At 42.6% G+C, this 9987-nt stretch overlaps 1 protein-coding gene across 1 annotated transcript; it reads left to right on the forward strand.

Annotated features, from left to right (window-relative positions):
* Positions 1 to 1681: 1681 nt before the first annotated feature.
* Positions 1682 to 6170, forward strand: RLIM (ring finger protein, LIM domain interacting). Its single transcript, XM_009992210.2, has 3 exons — positions 1682 to 1932; positions 2780 to 2863; positions 3689 to 6170. Exons 1-3 carry the CDS (start codon positions 1695 to 1697, stop codon positions 5224 to 5226), a joined length of 1860 nt encoding a protein of 619 aa, XP_009990512.2. The 5' UTR covers positions 1682 to 1694; the 3' UTR covers positions 5227 to 6170.
* Positions 6171 to 9987: the final 3817 nt, after the last annotated feature.

Below are 9987 nucleotides of genomic sequence, written 5' to 3' on the forward strand. Positions count from 1 at the left end.
AAGTAGATAGGCTTCTACTTGAAACGTAGTAACCCTAGTGATTGCTGCTGTTTGCTGATGAAAAGGTGAAAATTAAGCCTGATTTTTTTGGTAAAAGGCAAAAATTCACAGAACCAAATAATACCAGTAGCCTTGCGTACTGTATTACTGGGTGGCAGCAACTCACTTGTGCCTTAACATAGCTAACTTAAAACCAAGTTCTACTGCATCAGAATTCCAGACAAAGAGGGTTGGAGTAACTATTTTATAATCTGCAATAACGGGATGTTCTATCCTGCGGAATTCTCTGCTGTTACGCACTGAGGTTGTCGGTGCACTTTAATTTTCACAATAGCAGCTGAAATAAAGGACCCCTGGAGATCATGCGGTGCTGCTCTTCTATGGAGAAGCACTAATGTAAACTGTGGGCAGTCTTGACTTGACAGCTGTGCTGACAAACCAAAAAAAGATGCTTTTTGCACTAGACAGATGTCTAAGTGTTGGAAATTTTCCAGTGAGAAGCAGAAAAGCTTTATTCTTCCAGTATTTTCATGTCACATGAAGTATGTTTTAAATGAAAGGAATGTTTTCTGATGGGGGAATGTTATTGCAGAGCTTTTTAGCATGCAGAGGATTAGCTTGCTAATCACCTCTCTGAGTAACTAGATTCTACCAGTTGTACGGGAAAATTCTTGCTGTTGTGAATAGCGAGGCGTAGTGATTAAGGAAACTAGTTATTATTTTAACTTCATTTGATATATTTGCATGATGCAAGTAGTGCCAGAATGTCTCCTGCATTTGCATGTCTTTTGTTACAATATTTATCAAATACAGGCAATAACATCGATAATTTTTTTTTTTTGAGAGAGACATTGTCAAGAATCTCATCCAAATGAAAAACAATATGAGAAGAAGGTTATATTAAAAATATGCAATATAGAAGACAGCCCTTTGTAGCAGAAGTTATACCTGCCATCCACTGTGGAGTTTTGTCCTGGAAATTCTAGTCATCAACATCAACAAATCAGTAAACGCTGAAACTTGCAAGCAAATTCTTCTCTGGACATAAAACTACAAAGTTGATTTTTACAAACCCATTTCCTTTTTTGAGGAAACTAGTAGTCAGGGTTGGTTGGTGGTTTTGCACACATAGTGTTGCATGACATCTTCTATCTTCCGTATTTGAATTCTTCATAACCCCTTCATTCTGTTAAAATTCACTTGGATGTTGAAGAAGGTGTTTCTCTTCGCGGGTGGTGAGTTAGATTGATTGCTGCTTTCCTCACCATAATGCAGGGCAGGAAGAAGTGATGGACACTTAATCCTGTGCTCTTTTAGAGTGAGCACGATGAAGGATGGCTTGCTGATGCCTTGTACTACGCCGTTGTGTGGCACTGTAAGGCGTGCTTGGTGATTTGTGAGGAATGTTTTACGCTAAAAAGTGGTAGTCAAGTGTGTAAAGATGGACTAAGGGTTATGGCTGATGTTATTCCACATGTTTTTACATGCTGCTTTGTTGAACATTTGGTCATGATGGGCGTAGATTTTGTTTGTACTGCTTGAAGAGGTTCGTGCTTTGAGAATTATTTCATTTGTAAACCCTGTGGTTATGCAGTTTATCTGAACTGAAGCTTCAGTGGCAAACTACTCCCCACCTTGCCAAATCCAAGTATAACAATGAAGGATGTAGTACAGGTTAAACATACCCAAATTTCATGCACTATTTCACTACGCTGGATGAAGGATTTATTTTCTCCTTTTTAGGTACTCTTCCATTCAGCAAGATGGAAAGCTCAGATTCTAGTGATAAAGGAAATATTGATCAATCAGAAGCACAACGTCAGAGTCAGCTAGATCGGTTAGATCGAGAAGAAGCTTTCTATCAGTTTGTAAACAACCTGAGCGAAGAGGACTACAGACTTATGAGAGATAACAATTTGCTGGGAACACCAGGTAGGTAGTGCTTGTATATCTACGTCTCGCTGGAATTGCTTGTAGGTGATTTGTGTCGTTTTCTTTTCTCCTGAAACTGTTTCACCGTTTGGTTTGTGTGCTGCAGTTGTGTTCCATGGTTGGAAGTAGCTTCTTGCTAATTTGTGCATCCTCAAATTTGAGTGGGCCCCTGACTAGTGGAGAGGTAGTTAGGATGATGTGGATTCATCAGATACAAGAGTCTAGCGTTGCACAGCTTGGAGGGAACACCCTGAGTTCCAGTGATGGACCCTTTGACATTTTTGATTGAAAAGTAATCTCCTTTAAGCATCTGTGTGAAAATTCTGTGCTGGTGAGGTTAAGAGTGTGTAACTAGGATACGTAGTCTGGCGTGAGATTCTGCATGGGCATTTTTATATCAGTTTTCAATTGACTTATTTCTTTAAATTGACTCTTTATAGGATGATACCTTATTCAAACCAGTTCTAATTGAAAATGTGGCTTCAACTAATTTAAACCTTTTCATGCTTATGAAGGTGTTATCTTAAATATTTTACTCTAAACAGCCATTTAATTGGTATAGGATGATGAAAACTGCTGGTAAGTTACAAAACTGGAAAGCACATCTGTCTTGAATAGGCTGAAACTGTTGGATTGTTCAGCTTCAGCAAAACTTTCTTGGGATAGTGGTGCTGAAGCGTCTGAACTTCCCCTTAGCAACCTGTTTGGCAGTCTCATTATGGCAGGATTTAATGAGAAAAAAAAAAAAAGACAAGCAGTGGCTTGTACCTTCTTTAGAAACTTTTGATAATGCTTACCATACATATGATTTGGAAATATTTTTGGAAAATTTTGCTTATTTTCTAAGGTGAAATTACTGAAGAAGAGTTGCTGAGAAGGCTACACCAAGTTAAAGAAGGTCCGCCACAGCAAAACAGTGATGAGAATAGAGGTATATACAGTATTTGTGAAAACTCTTAACTTTAGCACCCCTATACGGACCTTGGCTTGAGTGCAGGAGTGGAACGAGTTGAGCCTAGGCAGGTGCGAGGTGAGCTCTGTTTCAAAACTGAGTGAACGTTGTGTCTGATACCTGCTGCAGAGGTCCGTTTTGGACAGATTTCACTCAACGCGTCTGTTATTTGCAGCAAGATAACGTTTAATTTAGCTTTTTTTTTTTTTTAAGATTGCCTTCCTGTCTGCTCCCTCCTGGGATGGTTTTTGGCAATCTCTCTTTTTATTTTTATTCACTGTTCTTCCCTTCCAAAGATGCTGTATTGCTTTTGTTATCGCCCTCCTGTAGAGATTGGTGGAGGACGCTCGGAGCTTATCGCTGGGGTTCATTCTTTAGTGAGATAGATTTGCTATAAAGCCATGCTTCCAGGGAAGGGTCAGGACAAACTTAGTCCTCTATTTAGCAGTCGATAGATCACTTAATTGTTTGGAAAGGAAAACACGGAATACTGATGTGTTATGACACCTGAAATGTGACTTTCCATTTACTTACGATAAACAATATGTGTTATTTTGATGACTTGTTTGCTCTGTGATGGCTGCGGCCCATCTGCACGTGTTAGAAAAACATCCACTCCTGCTCCCCTAAAAGAGCTCTGTTAGATAAGAATTGTGATGCTACGTGTGAAACCGCAGTAGCACTCGGTAGGATTAAGCACTGCTAAATTGTCACTTGTTAAACTAAGCAATTATGTTCTTGGAAAAGATCACTCCAAAATTAGCTCAGTACTCTAATTTTGGTAGTTCCCTGTTTTTTTCGCAGGTGCAGAGTCCGCAGATGATGTTTCAAATGGAGATTCTATAATAGACTGGCTTAATTCAGTCCGACAGACTGGAAATACAACACGAAGTGGACAGCGAGGAAACCAGTCGTGGAGAGCGGTGAGCCGGACTAACCCAAATAGTGGCGACTTCAGATTCAGTTTGGAAATAAATGTCAACCGTAATAATGGGAACACAAATCCAGAAACTGAGAATGAGCCATCTGTAGAGCCTTCCGGTGGGGAGGATTTGGAAAACAGCCAAAGTGACTCTGAGATTCCAAGGTCTGAATCACCATCTGTAAGGCAGCCTGGATCAGAAAGGAGCACTTCGGAGGAGCTAACGACTGAGGAAGCTTCCCCTCCCAGAGGGCAGAGGAGAGCGAGAAGCAGAAGTCCCGAACAGCGGAGAACACGGGCTAGGACTGATAGAAGCAGGTCACCTATTAATTCAGTGAGCGAGACTCCTCGCAGGTCTCATCACAATACATCATCTCAAACACTCGACCACTCCTCAGCGAACGAAGCTGAGGGAAGCTCTAGAACTAGGCAGCATGTGACAGTAAGGCAGCATGCAGTGGGGACTGAGGTGCCGAGTGAAAACGCAGTTCTGTTTTCAGCCCCCGAAACGAGACCGCCTGCTCCCCAAGCAGCAGGTTCTTCAGAAACTAATGGTACCAGTGAGTCCGCAACTCCTGGGCAGAGGCCTCCTACCATAGTACTTGACCTTCAGGTGAGAAGAGTTCGTCCAGGAGAATATCGGCAAAGAGACAGCATAGCCAACAGAACTCGGTCCAGGTCCCAGACACCCAACAACACGGTCACTTACGAGAGCGAACGGGGAGGGTTTAGGCGCACGTTTTCGCGTTCGGAACGGGCTGGAGTGAGAACTTACGTCAGTACCATTAGGATTCCTATCCGTAGGATCTTAAACACAGGCTTGAGTGAGACCACATCAGTTGCCATTCAGACTATGCTCAGGCAGATAATGACAGGCTTCGGGGAGCTGAGTTACTTTATGTACAGTGATAGTGATGCAGATCCTAGCGGCCCCACTCCGAATCAGAACGTGGATGCCTCTGAGCCCCAGAACGGGGGTGGTGGTACTTCAAGCAACGAAAGTCCAGACGTCAGCTCAGGGGAGGTATACGAAGGTGGTAATGAAGGCGGTTCGACATCTGGTGCCAGGCGGGAAGGCCGGAATACGAGGGGATCGGTCACATTTGAAGAAAGTGGTTCTCTACCATTCCTTAGCCTAGCACAGTTTTTCCTACTAAACGAAGATGACGATGACCAACCAAGAGGACTCACCAAAGAACAAATTGACAACCTAGCAATGAGGAATTTCGGCGAGAGCGACGCCCTGAAAACCTGTAGCGTGTGTATTACGGAGTACACGGAAGGCAACAAGCTCCGTAAGCTGCCATGTTCGCACGAGTACCACGTCCACTGCATTGATCGCTGGTTATCAGAAAATTCCACTTGTCCCATTTGTCGCAGAGCAGTCCTAGCTTCTGGTAACAGAGAGAGCGTTGTCTAAATGAGATCTGAATTTATGGCCAAGCAGCTAGTGTGATAGTGATGGGCAAAGAAGTCACTTCCTTTATGGCCACTTTTTGAGTGGTACCTCAATGTATAGTAATGACTTGGAGTGAATCTTCCCTCATGAAAGCATTTTCTCTGGATTCAAGCCTTTAAAATTGGAAAATTTCTTTAATTTAGGGTTTTCAAGATCTAGTCAGTTTGGGTGTTAACTTTCACTTGTCCAAAGACATCTACCTACTTAAATTTTTTTTTTTTTTTTTGCTTTGTGAAGAGTATTAAGTTCTTCCTCCCACCCAGCCTCTGCCATCCCAGTCCAATAAACATTTTGACCTCAAGATTGTGCTTATGAGGAGTTCTTTGAGAAGTCATCCCAGCTAAGTGTACGTGAGTCGTAGAGGAATTCTTGCAAGAAATCCAACTATCTGAAAAAATGGTATGAACTTAATTGCACACTTGAACATACTTTTGATGTTCATCCTGGGTTAATATTGGACATGTCTGTGTAAATAACACTAATGTTAGCCCTTTCCCCATCACTATGGCACGCTGTAGGATGAGCTGTTAGCTTAATTGGGATATTTATCTTGTTGTGGAAATATAAGAATTGCCTATGCTTGTTTAAATAAAAAAAAAAATCTGTTTTAAAATTGTAAAGCTTTTTTGTAGAAGCTCAGTACTTTTCCAATGCACTGTTGTACTAACGCATAAAGAATTAAAATTGTACCATGCTTAGAAATGAAGAACGCTTTTCATACAAAACCCACCACACGGACAGCAAACTGAAGACGAGAGAGCTGCTTTTGTGACTGTGTACCTGTCAAGAGCAGTGCATATCTGTACTATTTATGTGAACAGCTACTGTAATATAAAACCAGTTGAATTAGACATCTTAATTGCATTAAAAACCCTGAAATCCCATGTTATCATTGCAGTGTTTTGGCTCAGTAACGCCACCAAAAAAAAAAAGATGATAAAAATTAGAAACTGTTCTAATGGCTGCTTATTTCTTGGTATGGTTGCTAATATTTCATAATACAAACTGGTTCACTCAGAGAGCTTTATGCCCAATTTTCCTATCAACTTTTACTTTCAGTTTTTGAGGCAACTGTGTAACTCTTCAGCAGACAAGTGTCCACAGGTTGGTTTGGGTTTTTTTTTTTCTTCTTCACCAGCTTCAGCTATTTATTAACCTCTGGATCTGTTGAGTGAACGTGCTGATGTATCTGATGTTGGTAGCCTGTGACTCAAGTGCCACAGAAAAATAACTGAAGTATTAACTGGAAAACAGATTATTAGAGTGTTAGGTTAAATTTGAAAATTGTCTTTGATTATGGGAGTACACTTAAATGCACAGCCCATTCTAAGAATAACATTAAAAAACCTAACACGCTCTCTGTAGTCTTATTGGGGAGATTCAAATGAGTTGAATTCACTTTTTAAATCATGTGTGTGGCATAGTGAAGGTGAGAATTAGAGAACGTACCTCGGCTCTCCTCAGCGTTGGGGGAAAACATCCCTCCCCCTCAATGACTTTTGCTTTGCTTTATCCTCTAATGATTTTTTTTTTCCTAGCTTACGTGTGGGACAGGGAAAGCAGTATTTATCTCAACTCCAGGGCAGTAGTTACGAAGGGCCATGAACTGCTCTTGCTGGCTCCAGGGGCCGTGATGCATTTCCTCGGATGACAAAACCAAAGCTGGCCTGTCTCTTTTTCCTAATTAAACCACTTTTTTGGTGTTTATAGTGGTGGCTGCATAAACTATAGTCTCTGCTCTAAGTCATTTTAACATCTCATCAGCTAGTTAAGGATTCCACAATGTCCCAAAATTCCAGACTCTTTCTCCGTGTGCGTTTTGTGGTGCTTGGTTCAGTGGGAAATCTTGACTGGCTGTTGAGCTTGCTTTCCTCCTGGGGGGACACGCTGTCCTGGCTGAGGGAATACCCGTATTCTTTTTGGACAGAAGAATAAAGAGTTTTCCCCTCTGACATGCATCTCTATAAAATTGGAAGTTAGCTATTAATTTCAGGTGCTGGACTCTCTATGCCAAAATTTCCTCTGCAAAATAGCACTTTGGAATTTTTTCCAGTAGTGTTCACATAGCAAATACATGCTGTCAGTTACGGTTTCCAGTAGCTTTACTGACTTCCTGGAGCATGGAATTAGAAGGGAAAAAAAAGATCCGCCCTCTCTATGCGAATACCATGTGAGATTTCGGAAGTCTGATGTACATCTCTGAGGACTAAGGCTGGTGACCAGAAAGAAAGGAACCCACTGGTGCTGATGAACGTGAAGCACGGCTGTGATACCTGTCATTGGACATAGCTTCCATTTCAAGTGTTCTGAGTTTGTAGTAACTGGCCACGTTGGTACAATCAACTTTACGGTTTTGTTATAGCTTAATAGTGGCATGCCTTAACATTTGATCTTTCTGTAACAGTAGCAACTAATAAAATGTTGGCGGTTTCCCGAATGGTACCAAGAACCAATAATTTAACCTCAGTTCAGGAGAACTTTGAACATTCTCGATGTTTGATACGCCTTTTCCAGCGCTGGGGGTTCGTGGTCCGTTGTCTGGAGCAGTTGGCAGAAATTAAATTGCCGATACAGCAAGGACCTCTTGATGTAGCTGTCGGCCTCTGTGGTAGTGCAATTTCTCTTCTTTTAAAGTGAGGTCGGAGTTAGGAGAAGCTAATATCGGCACTTCAGTCGCGAACAAAATACGAAAGACACTCTAAGGAGGTTCACCAGTGGCTTAATTTACAGTTACAGGTTTTGAGCGTTCGTACTTATCGCGTCCATTGGTTTACGCTCTTTTGGCATTACAGGGGCCATATGGCCACTGAACTCCTGTGTGTAGCCATATGAAGGGTTAAAATGGTTGGGTTTGTCGTTGTCAGAGCGCTGGTTGTCCAGGAGTGAGGAGTCTGAAGAGGCAGAGACAGCCTTGTTGCATTCAGCTGGTGGTTCACAGTGCCACCGTGTGGGAGCATCTCTCGGGATGACTCCGACTCCTCGCTTGGAGCAGCATGGTTGCTGTTGCATTGAAGGTTGTTGCTTTATGTCATTTTTGAAAGAGAATCCCTGGTTTTGCTTGCCCCCGTGGTTTTTGGCAAACTGCAAACCACCCAAGCCCCTGCCATGAATATCTGTCTGGTGTCTGAGCTTGATTCCTTCCTGACCCGACAGACCCGTGCCCACAGACCTCCTCGCACAGCAATTAAAGCAGTCACAAGGCCAAAACCGAGAAGAACAAACAGTATTTTCTACTTAAAAGTGCATTTGATAATTTAGCTCAGATTGTGAACCAATACAGAGTTGTGGGCACTTACTTACTTTTTTTTTTTTTTTTTAATTGGGACTTTTTCCATTAAAAGGCTGCGTAGAGTTATTCCCGGGGTTTGTTAGATTTCCCTTTCACGTGCACTTTTTTTTGTTTCTTTGAAAAAGTTGGGTTTTTTGCAAAGAACTTGTAGGCAGTTCGTTGACTTGTTTGAAAAAGGATTTGATTAGCGTAGGTAATGCATGCGTAGAAATGACTCATTAAAAGTTTTTTAGGAGATACTGATGTGCAGGCACAGCGGTTGCACTGGCGTGATAGGGACCAGTTTTAAGGCGCCGTAATTGCCCATTGTGTCAAGTAATTGTCCATTGTGTCAGCTGGCAAACGAAGGGATTTCCCACCAAAGTTGGGGCAGTGGACCGTAATGACTGTCATTCCAGTTTCCTGTCACTCGTCTGGATTATGCAAATGCGGAGAGTCCAAAGAACCGTGTCCCTGGTGGATCTGCGGTCGATGTTTAACTTGCAGTGGTCGCCTACACAAAGAGGAGATTCCCAGTGGTCACCTACACAAAGAGGAGATTCCCAGTGGTCTCGGAACAGTGAGGGTCTGGCGTGAAGCTGAGAAAAGAAACGCAGTCGATGTCGGTCTCCGACTTGTAGCAGTGCGATGGGTTTTCTGAACCTCCCAGCGTGGTCTTCACCGTCACGCTGCAGCATGGAGCTTCATCCCGTCGGCTGAGCCGCAGCCTTAGCTTTAGTCGGGGATCCTTTTCCTTAACGGGTACGTTCATGGAACTGTCCGATGTCTCGGTTTTCTCACCAGTCAGCCTTGCTCCTACGGCGGGGGCTCGCGTCGCTTGGTGGGTGGAGGGACAGAAGCGAGCGCGGAGCTGGTGTGGTGGTTGTGGAAATGTCTGCCTGCTCCTCTGCCTTCTCCCAGGAGGAGGTGCTTTGGATGAGGGTTGGCTTGGAGCCACCTGAAAAGAATTTATAACAAATTCAGAAATATTTCCAACCCTTATGTACACTAGGCTTTTTGTTTGTCCTTGACTAGGGAGAGAGGAAGGAGGGTGAAGAGACACAATCAGTGGTAACTTACCCAAAGTATGTAGGAGTTGTGTTGTGTTAAAAAAGAAAAGCAGCTTGCATCTGTTATCCCAGGGCTTCCCAGCCTCATCAGGTATCTCTTTCTTTTTTTTTTCTTCTGGGGAAACATACCATCAAATTTGTTTTCATTGTTTTATCTGGTTTTGTTCGGTTAAGCTAAAATACACAAGACCCCTTCCTGAATTTCGCCATCTGCTAGTAAGGCTCTTGGTTGGGAAGCCCTGAATTCAACTGAGAATGTAACAGGTTTTTGGGTTTTTGGTTTTTTTTTTTTTTGGTACAGTGCTTTACATCTGTTTATACTGGACTTAATACCAAATGGTACTCTGAGGTCACTGGACAGCAGTTTGACCTGATTTGATAGCT

This window comes from Tauraco erythrolophus, chromosome 13 (assembly GCF_009769465.1).
Source record: "Tauraco erythrolophus isolate bTauEry1 chromosome 13, bTauEry1.pri, whole genome shotgun sequence".
NCBI classification, from domain to species: Eukaryota; Metazoa; Chordata; class Aves; order Musophagiformes; family Musophagidae; genus Tauraco; species Tauraco erythrolophus.